The sequence below is a fragment of the Neolamprologus multifasciatus genome, chromosome 8 (genome assembly GCF_963576455.1).
Source record: "Neolamprologus multifasciatus chromosome 8, fNeoMul1.2, whole genome shotgun sequence".
Classification (NCBI taxonomy): Eukaryota; Metazoa; Chordata; class Actinopteri; order Cichliformes; family Cichlidae; genus Neolamprologus; species Neolamprologus multifasciatus.
In genome coordinates this window covers 17,340,395-17,357,736 of record NC_140446.1, presented here as the reverse complement: position 1 = coordinate 17,357,736, position 17,342 = coordinate 17,340,395, and the positions used below count along the sequence as shown (strand labels likewise).

General features: G+C 37.6%; 1 protein-coding gene across 4 annotated transcripts in view; it reads right to left on the bottom strand.

Moving 5' to 3' along the window:
• Positions 1–14,328, bottom strand: part of LOC146512847 (myosin-binding protein C, fast-type-like) — a 28,210-nt gene extending 13,882 nt beyond the window's left edge. Inside the window, exons 1-2 of one of the 4 annotated variants that reach the window (XM_085170155.1) lie at positions 14,222–14,292; positions 8,687–8,701 (exon numbers count right to left, since the gene is read on the bottom strand). In XM_085170155.1, the coding sequence (XP_085026281.1) occupies positions 8,687–8,701; positions 14,222–14,243 (37 nt within the window). In that variant the 5' untranslated portion in view covers positions 14,244–14,292. Of the gene's footprint in view, positions 1–5,616; positions 5,638–6,834; positions 7,660–8,686; positions 8,702–14,204 lie in introns of those variants that run through there. The other 3 variants (XM_085170154.1, XM_085170156.1, XM_085170153.1) reach the window with 3 other exon arrangements.
• Positions 14,329–17,342: the final 3,014 nt, after the last annotated feature.

Genomic DNA, 17,342 nt, shown 5'->3' with positions numbered 1-17,342 from the left:
TAAGGGAATGTTGGATTCCAATACTTTTTTTTTTAATTGGCAGTAACTTTTTTGCAGACATCCATTACTAGTATGAGAGCCCCGAAACAAACTGCAGTTGGCCAAGTGATGATAATCCCCCCACACATTATACCCCTGTGAGCATGGCTTTAAACAGCCTTGGTATGATAAGCACTTCCCACACAGAAATTGACTCTTAAGAGATACATTAAAGGCAAACTCAACTCAGAGGAGTGGAATAAACTTTCTGTAGCCAGGACAGGGGATCAAAGAAACGGCAGACCTGAAAATATTTTTAAAATCTATAAATCTATATTTAAAATGTGGACTGTATACAAAAGATATTTGACCCCCTGATGATTCTTTGAAATTAAATTTAAATGCCCTGAGTAATTACTGCATGACTAAATCAGTGCACAAACTCAGCCATATGCCACAGTGTTGAGTCAATGATGTTATTCAGCCTGATATATTAATAATATTGATCTTTGAAAAAAAACAACTTCTCAGATCTGACTTAATGAGGATGAAAAAATATATTTTTAGTGACATTATGTTGAATTATTAAGATAAATTAGTCTAGATTTTGATGTAGACATCATAGCTTCTACATTAGGCTGATTTTGGTACATTTCTTCAGATTCCCTCTGTTTCTATCTTCATCCTGGCTGCGTTTGTCTGTATTGCTAACCAGAATGGTGTGGCTTGGTGGATTCATGGTGGACGATGGTGATGATGAGAAACTGTACTCCCAGTGTTGGGGTAAAATATGGCTGACAGCTTAAGATCAGTGGTTCTTATGTTTCCCTTTGAAGGTTTTGCACATGTTCAAGGTTTTTTGTCTTTGTTTCATGCTCCAGTTTTTCCCACTCACACTCTACCACTAAGCTTACCCTTTCTTCTCTTATATATGTGCCATGCTGCGCTTTGTCTGGATCATCTGCAGTACAATGTACCTTTCCTCCCTCTAGGCAAATGTTGTCACAGCAGGAGTAGCTTGCTGAGTCCCACATTCAGAGATGGGCATTGATGACATCAGAGGAGATGCACACTTATGAATGGTAGGAAAGGAAAAAGCTGTGGTCATACATCCACCACTGGCCACATTTGACAGGAAATTTATAGAGGTGCCCAATTTATTATTCATGACCTCATATTGACTCTCGAGCCCACTTTTTGATTGGCAGGCCCCTACTTTCTGGTATTATTCAGCACAGCAACCAGCCTTCCCTACATGGCTGCCTTGTTGTGAGGACACAAAACAGTCTTGACACATTTGATAGAGTCTGTGACTTCTCATCTTTCCTTTGCATACCTCCATGTCCATCATCTGCGTATTTCCAACAGTCCAAAAAAGAAACACTTTGGCAGTCGTCCTGGTAATGCTGGCATCGCTCCCAAGGTCCAGTCTGCTAGGCTTAACTCCAAACATATTCCTAACATATGACAATATGCACCGCAGGAAAGAGTTTACATTTCTCAGTTGCCACTAATGCTGCACCTTACCTCATACTAAGAACACATAGATGTTCAAATTGGAAAAGGAAAACCCTTATAAGTGCTGTGTTTCCCTGTAAAGCACAGCAAGTTGTTGGGCATTTTACACACGTCTGAAAAAGTACACCAAGAAATTAGCACCCTTCAGCTCCCTGGGGCCTTTACCCCTCAGAACCATTCCATGCGAACTCCATCTAGTCAGTCAAAATAGAGCAGACATTCAACTGATCACTCTGGCATCACTTAGGCAGATGGGGACAGCTTTGTATAAACAGCTCTTAAATTTTTCTTGTAAAACCTGAGCTGCAGCGCTGTAGCAACACTTTTAGATTTAGCCTTTATGACACTTTAACGAAGTTTAGTTAGTCAAACATCTCAGATCCTTTGAGCTGACGAGACATGACCCTATATGCAGATCACACGCTCTCTGGAGGAACTGCGTTTGATAATGTCTTGGATGACCTCAATACCTGACCTCTCCTTGCAGTTTCCTAATACAGCATGATGTTAAATTTGAGAAGCAACCATAAAAAGTGTCATAACATCAGATGACACTTGGCACGTTAACAGCAACAGCTGCTATTGTGCCCCAATGAGTGCCGCACACGAACCACAGCTGTGTTTCCACTCTCATTGTTTAAATTGCCTGAGGGACAGAAGCACAAGAGGGTTGGTATCATAGGTCACAGATGGAGAGACAATAATTTTCACATGGAGAAACAACTTCTAAATTGCTGAAAGAACATAAACAAAATAATTTGTCTGTGAGTTGTCTGGTAGCATCAGTGGATACCACCAGTAGGGGACAGAAATGGATGAATGACATAAGAACGCTGTCACACACTAGGATGCCCACAGTGTTTTCTCTTTCTGAAGCTGCTACTGAGATAGATACACAGACAAGCCATCTTTAAAAACACTGGGAGAAAAAGTGAATAACATGATTATCTCTGTACACTCCCACCTATCAAGGGGTTAGATATGTTAGGCACCAAATGATCTGACATATCAGGATGACATACTGCTGGCAGAGAAGAAAAGAAAAAATAAAAAGGAGCCAAGCTGACTGGGTTTCAACATATCTAATATGACAGCATTCTGGGATCCAGTCGTGGGTTGCCAAACAAAGTATAACCAATGACTTCAGGAGAAGGACTAGGGATGAGTATCGAAAACCGGTTCTTGTTGAGAACCGGTTCCCACTGTTTCAATTCCTTGGAATCGTTTGCCATTTTTGCAAACGATTCCCTTATCGATTCCAGTCGCCCCGAATGACGTCACCACGTTGCGGAGCGTCATTTACCTGGCAGGAAACATGGCGGCTCAAACGCTAAAAAGTTTGGTTATACTTTACGAGAACGGATGACAACAGGGCAACTTGCAATACTTGCAAAGTAGATATTTCATTTAAGGGAGGAAACACTACGAATATGCAAAAGCATTTGCTCACAAAACGCGCGATAACCTTAAATAAATGTCGTGTTTTTAATTCCGCTCCGGACTCGTGAATCTCAACCCAGCAGCAGCGGTAACGTTTGCACGTCCTCTCCCGTTAATGCAGCAGGTAAATAATCAACTAACAGTGCATATTATGTTAGCGCGATCTGCCTTATTACAAAACCTGCCATTACTGTGCATTTAGGTGACCATGATGAGACAGACAGAGTCTGGCTCAGATGCTGGCAGTTCTCGCTGCAGTCTACCGGTAGCGTCTCCTTTCAGGCCAGGATAGACGAATGTCACCGAGCAGTGACTAAGTTTGTGGTAAAAAGCTTGCACCCATTTGCCACAGCAGATGCCCCCGATTTTCGGTAAGTGAATGTGTTTAATTGTAGGCAGGGACATTATTGGATATTCTTGTGTAATTGCTACAGAAGAATATTTATTTTATTATTTTACATTCACAATTTTTTTTCCTGGGGACCCTGTGACGCCCCATTGAAGAGCCGTAGGTTGGATCTGTTAAGATCTCACTGTTGGGTTTGTAAGGCCATGTTACTCCTAAATTTCTATCTTGTTCAAAGAGAAGATATAAAACAAAGATCTAAGCTAATTGACCTTAGTGTTCTCCTTTTTTTAAAAAAAAAAAAAATCGATAAGAGAATCGATAAAGAATCGAATCGTTAAACAGAATCGAAAATGGAATCGGAATCGTGAAAATCTTATCAATACCCATTCCTAAGAAGGACAGCCTTCTACCACCCAAGGTTCACTTACAGAGTGAAGGCTGGTCCATGCAGTTAGACACAGCGTGCCCTTTAAGGTGATGGATGATGCACAAATATTTGTGCCTGTCACTCCCATCTAGTGTGATGGGGTGAATTTTAACTTTTCCTAACCTTAACCAAATAGTTACCTAAAGATAAATATGTGGCATTTAGTGCCTAAACCTAATAAGTGAGTCAAAGTGAAAAGTGTGTGAAAAACAGAAAAAACCACGAGCAACCATCTGTTTGTCTGGGTTTCTCTCGGGAAGACAAGTTAGAATCCTGCACCATGGGAAATAGCTAAGCCCGTGGCGATAGTGTGACGCTCTGGGCAATGTTCTGATGAGAAAATGTGTCATTCGTGTACATGTTTGACTCGTATCACATATCCCATCAATCGACATTGTTGCAGACAAAGTAGAACCAGTTATGGTAATGTTATTACCTGACAGAGGTGGCAAACCTTCAGGCAAACATTGCATACAGCAGAACGTTCAAATGTGTTCATGAATTAAACATTGGAGTTTTGAGTGTTAACTCCATAGTTCCCAGTTTGATTAAACATCTGTGGGATGAACCCTGAAAACAAGTCAAAACTATGAAGACCCTACCTCACACTTTACTACTATACCTGACAGGAGCAAGGTATTCAAGTGCCTTCAGGATCTGTGAAGGTAACTGAATCCGTCCTGCTAAGTCTATCCCATGACAGGTCATAGGAAACTGTACAATATTAGGTTATTGTTTTAAAACGTATGGCTGATAAGCACTGAGAGAAGTAGAATCTCTTTTTATAATCCCCAAGAGGAGCTCTGTGGCATACCACAGAATTTTGGTCAAACAGCTTCATGCACATTTTATGAGCTCTGTAGTGAGTGATACTTTGTCTTGGCAGACAGCAGTCTCATATGAGACCAAGAACCTTGTGTACAAACAACTTCAATCCAAAGGTTTGTATGCAACCAACTGGTTTTAATAATATATGTTGTAAAACTTAAAAAAATAAAAAGCACTACAAAACCTCCAACAATGCAGCTCACTCTCTAGGCAGTGTTTTCTTTTAGGGGAATATTGTATTTTGATATAAATATTTTGGAGGAGCACATAATGGCTAATAGATATTAATTTGTAAATAATTGGACGTGAATAAAAATGAATATTATACTACAGTATATTTCTAACTTTCTTTAAAGATATAGCACATTTAAAGTCAACTTGAAAGAAAGGCAGATGTGAAATGTCAAAATGAGGTCAGAGGTCAAGTATGACATAATATTTGGATAATAACTATGGTGTAGAATTTTAAACAAACTTAAAGAAAAAAAGACATTTTATGAAATTTTTTTATCTTAATTGAACTTAAAGAAGAAGTTGAAGGTCAAAGTAAAGCATAGCTCTGTATAGCATAGTTATGACTGATCTTCAGATCAATCTATTGATGTTAAAGGAGAGGTCAGAGGTGAAATCTTTACATGATATTTTGTCGACAATTCTTTTAAGATTCGTGCTTTCCAAGTTATAAGGCTTTTTGTCAATTTTCATCCAAAAATCATAAAGTTTATTTTGAAGGCCTTGGTGGATGTAAGAAAAACATTTGTTGACTGTTAACATGACGCAACTCTACAACCCTACATAGTTTTATCAGAATTGCGTTTACAGACAGAATGAGGCACATGCAAATGCTAGGAAAACAAATAACCTCCAAAAATGTAAAAAAGCATTAAATCAGTCCAAACTGAAGCAATCAAATGATTTCATCTAATAAACTGGACCCAGGCTCACTAAACAATATAGTATGTGACAGTTTGACTAGCACATAATACCGATATTACACTGACATTAATCTTAACACTCAAACAGAAAAATATAGTTTCAGCAAACACATCAACATAAAATGCTGCTCTTTTCTTACCATCTCCATCAGTTTCTGTATCTGCTGCAGACAAGGAAGCAAACAAAACTGAAAAAAGCAGCTATGAAGCAAATGCTTATTGTTGCACAGAAAAAACACTTATCGCTGCAACAGAGACCAAGCAACACAGCAACATGGCTGTAACACAACCACCATGCACCGTCACATTTTTCATTAAAAATCGCTAACATCCAATCCACCTTGAATATGCAAATTTAAATATTTTCCTATTAACACATTCAGAGTTGCTAGGTAGATAAACACATAAACTATGGAATTTTTTAAAAATAGAAACAGAAACATACTTTTAAATGATGCAAATAACAAAACTGTGCAGTTTTACACGCAACATGTGTTTCACATGTTCAGCATATAAAGCTTAAGGTTAAAATTGACCTATTATGCTCATTACCAGCTTTATTTCAAACTCTTCTAGAGTAGCTCCACATGTTTCATGGTTCAAAACAACCCTCATTCATTTCAAACTAGGCCTTGGTGCAGCCACATTGGTTACCCTCTGTTTGAAGCAACTCCTCCCTTTTTAACACGTTCCTCCCTTTAAGAAAACTTTCTAATGCTTAGCTCATCCTTGCAAGAAGAAGATTTGAAAAGCAGATGGGAGCTGTTGTGCTCACTACCAGAGCAGTGTATTTCCTTCCTATGACATCATACAGATCTAATAGCAGAGCAGTTTAGAGAGCTCTGCTTACATGTACATATGGTGACCTCGGTATTTGAAACCATGACCATGTATCGTGGCAAAAAGTAAAGCATAGTAGGTCCACTTTAATTTCACACATAACATATACTATAAGGTATATGTATATAAAGTGTATTAAAAAAAGAGTCAGATAAGAAAAATCATCACAACATGTGACATGAATAATCCTGTTATTCATGTCATAACAGCACAGCAGTCAGATATGTTACAGTCGGTAACGTATCGCTTAGTTCTGTGAAGAAAAATCTTTGTGAAAAAAAGAAGATTTAGCCCATTTCAAGAATACACAACAAAAAGTTACAAGGATCACCTGAGACCAACCTACAAGCTTGCAACCTGAAGGACTCATGCACATACTGTAATTTTCACACATTATGTCACATATGAACTCATATGTGAGGACATTAAATTGATACCACAGGCATATACATTAAAATATAACACTCAAGGTAAATTTAGTGCTTCCATGTCAGTTCATTCCCACGATTCTGCCTTACCTCCATCTTCAGCGGGTGCATCTAAGGAAAATGAAGGGACATTAACTTGGAGTTCCGATATACACTAGAAATAGTTACTACGTGCAGTGAAAAATAATGTCTTTGTACATTAGACAGACACTGGGGCACACGTTACACCTACAGGGCATGGGAACCCATGCCAAGAAGCTCCTGGTGCACAGTTTTTATGCTGATGTTAATGGCAGAGGAGATTTGGAGCTCGGGAGCTACTGAGTCGGCAGAGCTATGGAAACTTTCATGCACAATCTCAGAACTCGGTGACCCTACTCTGACTTTGCAATAATACTATTTACAGTTGATCATGGTTTATCCAGGAGGTAAGAAATGTCCTTCCTAGGTCCTTGATATTATACTTTATTATATAATTTATGTGCTTTTGTGTCGTGACCCTGAATTACATAAAAGGAAGAAAAGGAATGGCAGGATGAATGGATATACTTTAGTCCTTATAGTGTATTATTCCCTGACACTAATAGACCACCACATCTTCTTCAGGATGTGGCAGGGGGAAAATGAATAATGGTTAAGTAACTAATAACAACAAATGTTGAGACCTGGAAAATGTTACATTTGTAAACGCTGCAAATGTAACAAAACCAAAAACTCACAAAAACTCATACAATGCATGCCTGCAGTGAAATGCAAACCAAAGGTCACCGTGAGAACTCAGAGTCTACAGATGTGGAAAATGCATCCAGTTGCAGTCGGTCAATGAACTATGTTAAAATCCTCACAGACAGCTTATCCTGTCTGCTTCACACACACAGTTCATTTCTGTACAATCCAAAACTATTCATATTAACAAAGAAAAGAACAGTTGTTCTGAAAAGAAAAAGGAAAAGAAGGAGTAAAGACCATGATTATTTCTAATTAGAGTGGTTATGAATATAAACAAACAAGCATGTTGCTTTGATATATAGCAGATAACACTGTAATGTCCTTGATTTTACATAATCACAGTGTAATATTAAAGTGTCTGCTTGTAGTTAGCTCTGGTGATGAGATGTGATAGGCCAGCTAAAAAATACAAACACACTAAATGGGAGTGGCACAACAATTTCATTATTCCATTCAGCAGTTTCCTGTTGTCTCATGATGTGATTGAATTTGAGGCCTGTCTTCTTGACTCAGTAATTGCTCAACGAATTATCTAGCAATAGCAAAACCATTTGTTCTGTATTCATCAGGTAATTCGTTTTACAGATTAGTTAAAATGCATTTTCCAACACTCAGTTCAACTCAAACCCACTCTGTGTCACTTATTAACAATGCACAAATCCTCAAAAGTCTCAAAAAAAGAAGCAAAGAAAGTCATTGTCCTTCTTCTTCTTCAGCGGCCTCCGCTGGGGCTACAATTAGTGGATGTTTGTTGGACATAGAAAAATAAAAAATAAAACCATGACAGTCCCATAGGAAAACTAACATTAGAGACACATGACCACACTAAAATATGGCTTGTGGAAACCAAAACACTTCTGCCAGAGCTCTTTCTGTATGGCTACATAATTTGAAGACAGTTGGTTGAACAATAATTTCATAATGCATTTCATAAAATATTCTCAAACACTATAAGATAAAAATAGAGACCACACAGTCACATGTAGGCATGCAGGAATAAAATGAAGATGCTCACTCGCTTGATAAAAAGCTTATGAATAAATAATATCAGTGGACACTGATTACACACCATTATAAGCTGAAGCCTGCCTCTGCCTGACACATGCAGTTGACATGATATGTGAGTGAAAAGTGAAAATGTGAGAGCTATAATCACGTCACCATGTGATAATGTAAGACACGCAAAAGGTCAGTTGTGGAGCAGTTTACTTACCCCCCGCTGGTTTTTCTGAAAAACACAAAAAGGGGAAAAGGTTAGAAAAATATATTCAGAAGTTACAGAAATGTACTGTGATCTGTTACATTTAAGAATCCTTTATCTGTTTTCAAAGGACCCTTCCTCTCAGGGAAAACGATATCTTTAGTAGACTTACTGTTTTGCGTCTTTAATAACACCTAGTCTGACGATGGTTAAAGGTCCTGTTTGTCTGAGGGTAATGGCTTTCTACAAAATGATGACGTTTAGCATGTATCTTATTTATTAGTGAAGCTACTAATCTCAGAATGTAAATTTTAAATATGGCGTACAGTAAGAAGATACATTTTAAAAAGTAGCTTTAACAATCACATCCAATGTGATTGTTAAAGCCTAAATATGGTAAAAGCAACTTCTCAATGGAAATAGAGGCTTATAATACACCCGACTTCCACAGTGTCTTGCTGGGGGTCACTGGAGTAGCTGCTAAAGGCCAGGGATGGTGTCTTATGACCTCCCTGAAGTAATACCATATTCTCTTAGCTACACAAAGTTTCCTTGAATAGCCACTCCAACTTGACCTGGTGTGGTTTACTGTTCACATGTCGTAAATCTCTGGATAAAACAGGTGTTGTGACAGAAAATATAATCATGATTTATTGTGTTTCTCTTCTTAAAAGATCTTAAATGTGTAGAATACAATACTAATACATGCCTGCATGCCTCATAACAACATTATATTTAAAGCTACAACTGCATTATCTCATATGACATTGTGCTATATCTAACAAAAGGAAAAAATAAGACAGCTTGATTTTTTTTTTCAGTAGAAGAAGCTGGAAACAGATATAAATTTAAATAGTATTCAGAGAAAAAAAAGCTTTTGGTTTTAATACTTCATATATCCTGTTTGAGGATTTAAGACCTGCACTGAGTGTAAATCTGCACCGGCATCTGCTATGTAAGTCCACATGGAGCGAGAATCTTGATCATCTTCAACAAGTCTGTGATAAAGCAGTGTAATGAACTTCTGAACAGCTGCTTCTCACAGTCAAAATAGTCCCCTCAGAGACTTTCGGTGGTTTCATATGCAGTTCTGCTACTCATATAATTAGGAGGTTTTTGAAGATGCGCCGATAGATGTACAAGTATATTAAAAAAAGAACAAGACTTACATTATCCTTATGACAAACACAATTATTGACATTTAGGTTTACAATGTCTGTGGCGCAAACCTGGCTTGCAAAGCAAAACAAAAAATAAAAACAAAGAAAAAAACTATAAAATTAGCCCATAGTGATATATATTATAAAAAAGATTTTTTTATAAATCTTTTTTTTTTTTAATTAATTTATACATTTAAGAAAGACGCACATACAAACCATAACAACAATATATATTTTTGTGTGAAAATATAAAAACATTTCATTGGTATAAACATAATACAGAGATGTCATCAACCAATAATTCTGGCCGGGCAAAGACTGCTTTTAACTGGCAGAGGTGACAGGAAAGAGGCGCATTTTCACACATGCATAGAGATCAGAAAGAGAGACTGTTTACTGGAACAATGTGTCAGTGAAGCCGACACATTGTTCGGGGTGATCGTGGCTCAAGAGTTGGGAGTTCGCCTTGTAATCGGAAGGTTGCCGGTTCGAGCCCCGGCTTAGACAGTCTTGGTCGTTGTGTCCTTGGGCAAGACACTTCACCCGTTGCCTACTGGTGGTGGTCAGAGGGCCCGGTGGCGCCAGTGTCCGGCAGCCTCGCCTCTGTCAGTGCGCCCCAGGGTGGCTGTGGCTACAATGTAGCTTGCCATCACCAGTGTGTGAATGTGTGTGTGAATGGGTGGATGACTGGATATGTAAAGCGCTTTGGGGTTCTTAGGGACTAGTAAGGCGCTATATAAATACAGGCCATTTACCATTTACATTGTTCTCAAGAGTGTGAAGTCACGCTATTTAATGCACGTATGTCAAGAGGCAAGGGGCCGGTGTTATAAAAAAATCCTAACTCTTTGAATTGTTGACTTACATTCAAAGAGTTTGGCTTCTATAAAAGTCAGACCTGTATTTATGATACTTAGGATACTTTTAAAACCAAATTTTGATGACCTAGAATGCTTTTTTGTGAAAGTAATATTTGTATAATAAGTTTCAACTCCATCTCTGTAGTTGCTGTTTGTGATTTCTAGGTGATTATACTACACTGGACACCTGGGGATAAGTAAAAAAAGGTAAATATATATTTTATTATTTGGTTCAACTAGGTACTACACTTCATGCATTATTAAAAATTCCTAACAGCTTGTCATTACTTGTCAAACAGAAACACCAACTTTACACAGATGGTCAAAAAAATGTAAAAAACTGCCAGGATTACTCCTTCATTTAAACAAGTTGTCTGTCCACTCCTGTCAAAATCTTCTAACTTGAAGTGACAGCTTCAGAAAACTTGGCTGAAAGTCGCTTCTCTTTAGTACTGCCATCCATCTCTGCCTTCTAAGTTTATCTTTTGCGAATCAATACCAAAAAATAAATCCGTCTGAACAAGACTAACCAACTCTACAGCTCTGCATACTTTTATAGGTACAATTCAGCCACAGAGATAAGTTGCCAATGTATATAAAGAACCTCGATGCCAGAAAACCCCTTGTAAATTTTGATATGCTTGAACTACTTTGCATATGAACATATACTGTAATGTAGCTCACTGACAAAAACAGCTTTGTATAATCTTACACTGATACACTGACACAGAGTTTCAGAGAAGTTTCAGAGGATAAAAGTCATTTTTAATGACTGACATAAACTAGATATAAGTATGATTGTTTAGTGTCAAATGTCTGCAATACTAAAATAATGACATATAAAATAATAACATATAAAATGTTAAAATAATAACACGGGCTGCGCTAGCTGTACTATACTCATGGACATCTTACTTTGAAGGAATTGATTTCTGTGGCCTGGAAATTGAACAGCTAGCTGTGGAATGCCACTGTATTACTTGCAGAGGGAATTTTCCCGTCACTGCTCCTGCTATTTGAATTCAGTTTGGATCAGTGCACTGCTTGGATTCCTCCATCAGCTGATGCAGAGGTCGTCCAAATGACTGTGGTGAATGGTTATGGATAATAAATGGATAACCCGGACCTTCCCCTGCACCAGGCAGTCAAACACGTTCTCTGATGTCTTGCTTCAGGAAAGATACAAAAAAACCTTTCTTGCCTCATGCCACAATATCTGCATGTGCTTGCTAAATTTTGACAATTAAGCTGCTTATTGTGTTATATATGCAGTTAATGAAAGCTCTCAGTGAGGAAGTGACAGTGGTTTCTAGTGGTGGTACTTTACTATATGGATTATGAAATCACAGATTTTGCCATCAAGAGTGACTTAAAGACAAATGTATTCATTCGCCAAGTGGACATGAATCATTTCATCATTTTACGTTGAGGTTTTTGAACCCTTTTGAAGATAAACAGCGCGGAGGGATTGGAGAAACTTCACAGAGCAGTTTTGATTCAGCTTGCGCTCATTGTGTTTCATCAGGACACAGCGATGAAAGGAATTATGACCGTGAATCATACCATTGCTTCCAACCACCGACTAGAAAACTGTCACACACTTGACTGACTGCTCTGGAGCAGTGCCACATTAAAGAGGGCATCAGACCTGAAGACCAAGAAGGAACTCTTTAGGTGAAAATGACAGATTACATAATGATTTATCTCAGCCGGGACTCCAAAACTGTTAGGCAAAACCCGATACGTCAGGGTGTGTGAAACTCTATGAAAGTAGAAAAGGTCAGGGCTTACTGCAGAGTATTTTTAGCTGTTAGTTGAGGGTGTGATCTGAGTGCTGTTAAGTGAAGTAGCACAGAAAATCTTTGAACTAATGTGGAATTGTGAAAGGTAATTCAGTTTGTGGGTAAATAGTGGTGTTGCATGCTAGGTACAAAATGTCACCAAAATTCTTTTCAATAAGAGTATTAGTTGAGAAAGTATTTAAAAAATATATTCCGTCAAATATTTCTTAGAAGCACAAAGCAGAGCTTAAAAACGAAAAAGTGCCAGGTTATCTGATCTTTGTATTTGAAGCTTTGCAGTTAAGTTTGGCTTGGAATGACAGAGCAGTGGGTGGTGCAAGCAGAGTATGCAAAGTGGAATCATATTCATATTACTCAGATAAACACTTTGGCTCTATATGGTGAATAACAGCAGTGCCTGGTTAGGTTTCTGGGATAAAAATAAAAGGTGCATGATTAGATCTTTAAAAAGATTAGGGCAAGGACAGATGCTGGGAAACAGAATCAAATATTACAGAGTAGAATTAAGAATAATGTGTGAACAACTCCAGCAAAGCCTATGACTTTCACTATCGCAATGTGGTCTGCGGGAGACCCCTTGGGGGAAAGGGTTTGGGAGGCTCAACACCCGTCAGCAAAATCTTGCCCTACAAAATTCGGCTATCCCAAGAGATCTATCAGGGCAACTGAGACTGTCTGCAACCTGAGCCTGCTATCAGCTTAGTCAGTTGATTTAAGGTGATACTGAATGGGTCAATGTGGAAGATAGTAGTGAAGGTCAACAGGCAATTATACATGAGAAGGCATGATGCAATCAAGGATGTCAAATCCCTATCCTATTGGGCATTACATAATCCAAAATGCAGATTATCATATAAAATAGCAATAACAGTTTTTTACCCTGAACGCTGCACTGAAAACAAGTACTGTGTATATATTCTATACACAGTATAGTTAGCTACAGTGAGTCAGCTACAGTGACACAAGCTGACCTTCATATAGGACTCACGTAAAGCTCCAGCAGTATTTGCTTATGGAACTGCTGCAGCTGGAAGCTTGCCAGTTCAGTCAACAAGAAAGCGATTTGTGCTCCTATGTCATAAAGATACTCAGTCTAGTGATGTAATAACAACTGGCTACGTCATTATTTACTCCGTCTCAAATCTTCTTTATGGACAGATAACAAGAAAGCAGACAGGTGAAATGAGAATATCCTTGACAAATGGGTAGTATCAATAGTGAATTATTTCATTTATAAATAAAGTATGATGGCTATTTTCCATCATATTTTGTATGAATATAAATATCGGGTTCAAACTCATGGTCAGTCTCACCAGTAGCTATAACATTAATACCAAAGCCACTTTCACCCCATTTAAGTTTGGTCATCTGCTTGTATTTTCTGCCATAACAGCAGACATGCTGCACAACATACTACAAAACCATCTTTCATTGTACTCTTGTTTGTTTTTCACAACCTATAGGATATGTGTAGTGTAAATAAATACGCATATATTATTTTTTTAAATAAAATTTCTCAGTTTTAGTGCACTATGTAATGATTATATATTTAACGCTGAAAAATGAAAACAAAATATAGGGAACAATTCATATTATCCATTAATTTCTACAACATTCATGTGAATTTACTGTTATTTATATTTTTCAAGTCAGCACACCTCAGTATAATGAAACTCTCTAAACTAATTACAATGAATTATGATGTTACAAAAAGTATCTGCATACCTTCAGGGACTGGCTCAGGCATGGTTATTCCTGTGTCTTCTGTTTGCTGCTGGAAGACTGAGGGCTTGTGGGGCTTTTTTCCTTTTTATTTCTCCCCTCTCTCTCTTTCTGTTATTCAAAGCTTTCCTGGCACTCAAGTCACCCACGCCCTCCAGTGAGCGAAGAGTTTTGGAGATATGACACCCTTGGGGAGTTCAAAAAGAGACGCACTCAGAGTGAGACCTTGTTAAGGTGGAGACAAAAGAGGATAATGTGATGTTGAAAAGGGTCACATTTGCAGGATGACGAGATTAATAGGCTTACTAAACCTGTTGAGCTTTTGAATCTTTGCTGGACACATACAGAATACATTGAAACGAGTACTAGGCGATTAAGTTTTTGACACTTTATCTAGCTCCTTGCAGTGTCAGACTAATCTCTCACTTATCACCTCTTATGCTCACATTAAAATTGAGATCAACAAGCATTTGAAATATTATCTTTAGGTTTATTTTACCTCACTTGATACTTTGTTAGATGTGCTGTACTCCCTTAGATGTAAAGCCCAGAAGCTATATAAGGTAATACATAGTTGACCCACCTAACACACATTAAATTATATATATTTGATAGATGCCTACAGTTTTTCAGAATTTAACAAGTTAGCAATCATCTAGCCTTGCATTCTTGTAAAACCTAAATAATTTGCAAATTTTTTACACTAAGTACAACTATTTATAAGATTGTGTAAGAATATTTAGAAAATATACTTCATTTGCTTTCTAGTAGACAATTAGAAAAAGTGCTAAATCATTACATATGAGAGAAGCTACTTACCTTTAAATATGAGAGAAGCTACTTACCTTAGCACGAAGATAGAACAAAAGGAAAAACAATTTGTCTTTAATTTCATAAAATCAAGACAATTTGCATATAAAGTAAGCATAAAAAAATTGTGGTTTCTTTATTAGCAGTGGCATGTGTTTGGTGTTTTCCCCTACTGAGAGGCTCAAGCTATTTTTTTTTCTGCTAAGCTAAGCTAACCCTTTGCTAACATTTCTTTCATTAGCCGTCTCCTTTTATTTCCCTCAAGAATTGCGCTCAAGTTCTTACATAAGCAAAGGTACCAACATGTTGTCATCTAAAGTAATGTTTGTTTGTATTGTAGTGCTCCAAAACCTGGCTTTTCTTTTTCCTCAAGACAACTGAAAGCAACACTTAAGGTACAGGAACAATACCTAAAGCTTAGATGTTGGTGTGATTAACAGTTGCAGCATGCTTTTATAGGGTTTATAGAGTTACCCTTGGCAGCATCTTCTTTTCCCATACATTTGTATATAGATTCAGATACTATACATATCTTCATCAATGAATGCCTTCTCCTCCTTCATTTATCAGAAATGTGCATGCATCAGCTAGAGTCAATTTGGAGACAAGACCTCTGCCCCTGGGGTCAAAGTGTGAATCCCTGAAAGGGACAGGAATGTCATCCGTGGGCCCAACTGTCTGCAAGTTAGATGGCTTAGTGGTCACACAGGTGGTCCCTAACCTAATATAACTTTAGTACCTACTCTGCAGTGGAAGAGGCTGGCATATCTCTAGAAAGGGAAAAAGATCAACGGACTCAGGTAATTTATCTGATGTATGGTTATTTGGCTTTGGACAGGGCATCTTTATGCTGATACCTATTTTACAAAATATTGAAGCAATTGTTTTTTTAAACTCTTTATAATGTCAAAAGCTGATATAACTGAGTACAGGTTCTTGCACTATGATAACAGCATGTAAGTGGTGAACAGTAAAGCTCATGCATGGAAAGTAGACGGTGCTGTTTAAAATAACCCTGATGCAGGAAATAAAATTACAACGAAGTTTGCGCTTGGCAGCTAGAATGACGGTGTGCATGCGCAGTAAGAGACAGATAAGTCCAGCATGTATATTAAGTTTCTCAGAGAACACTTTGTGCAGTTTAGCGCTGCAAAAAGCATTTTAAATAGTGATGAGATGATTAATTGGCAACATGAAAATAACCCTTCCTACTCAGCACCCAGTGTAGCTAATGTTATTAGTCAGTGATTATTCAGGAATATGTGATAGAGTTTTTGAGGCAGTGTCTGCAAGCAGAAATTTAAATTTTGAATTGAAAGCATTCTAGCTGATGCAGCATTTAAGAAATGCTGAAATTACCACCTCATGCCTCTAGCATTCAACAGCTGTTAAACTGACAAAACCCTCAGGAGGCCGGGGATGCTCTCTTATATGGCTTTGTGTTATTCCTGTCAGGTTTTTTCACCTTCTTACATTTTATTTTATTTATTTTATTTTTATTTTTATTTTATTTTTTTGTTTCACACATGGTACAGCAGTAATTCATTTCCCATACACAACCTTCCTTTCAATTAAAGTAACACTGTTTTGAATTGCATGCTTCACTGTTTTTATCTAAACAGTGTAAACTGTATTGCAGATATTGACATACTTAATATTACCCCTTTTATTAATCTAGAGCCACAGAAGTTTGCAGATGATTCTGACATTCGTGACTTTGTGGTACGCAATAATTTTTAAACTTATACAAGCTTTCTTCAAATACTCTCAACAATGTGATAAGAGAATCAAACGGAGGGAAACTTGAACTATCTAAGGACTTTTACTGATCGACAGTCGCAGATGTAATTTGTAATTTACATTTCGTTCTCCTGAAAGAAAAGCACATCTTTCAACATCTGCTAATATATTATCACCCTGATTTACCAGATTTTATTGCTTTAGCTGTCTGACTTGCAGTTGTTGATAAGCTTTTATGTGGAGCCCCGTGGTTACTGCTGAAGACACAAATAACTGTAATCTATGGCTGTCGTGCCAAAAGATTTGCCTAAAGATGAATTTTTTTTCTCACTCCTTCGACACATTGAATTAATTTTAAAGCAACAGGAACAGAATCTTTTTTATACCGTCTGTAATTAGATGGCTTAATTTAAACATAAAATTCAGTAGCAGTACTTCCCTGCACCGCAGCAGCTTGGTAATTTACGCTAAAGACTGACCAATTACTTCACTGCCTGGTGGGCAATATAAATATATTAGGGTTTGTTTTATTTTATTTTGTTATGGTAACTCCCTACTTTAAGTGCATATAAAT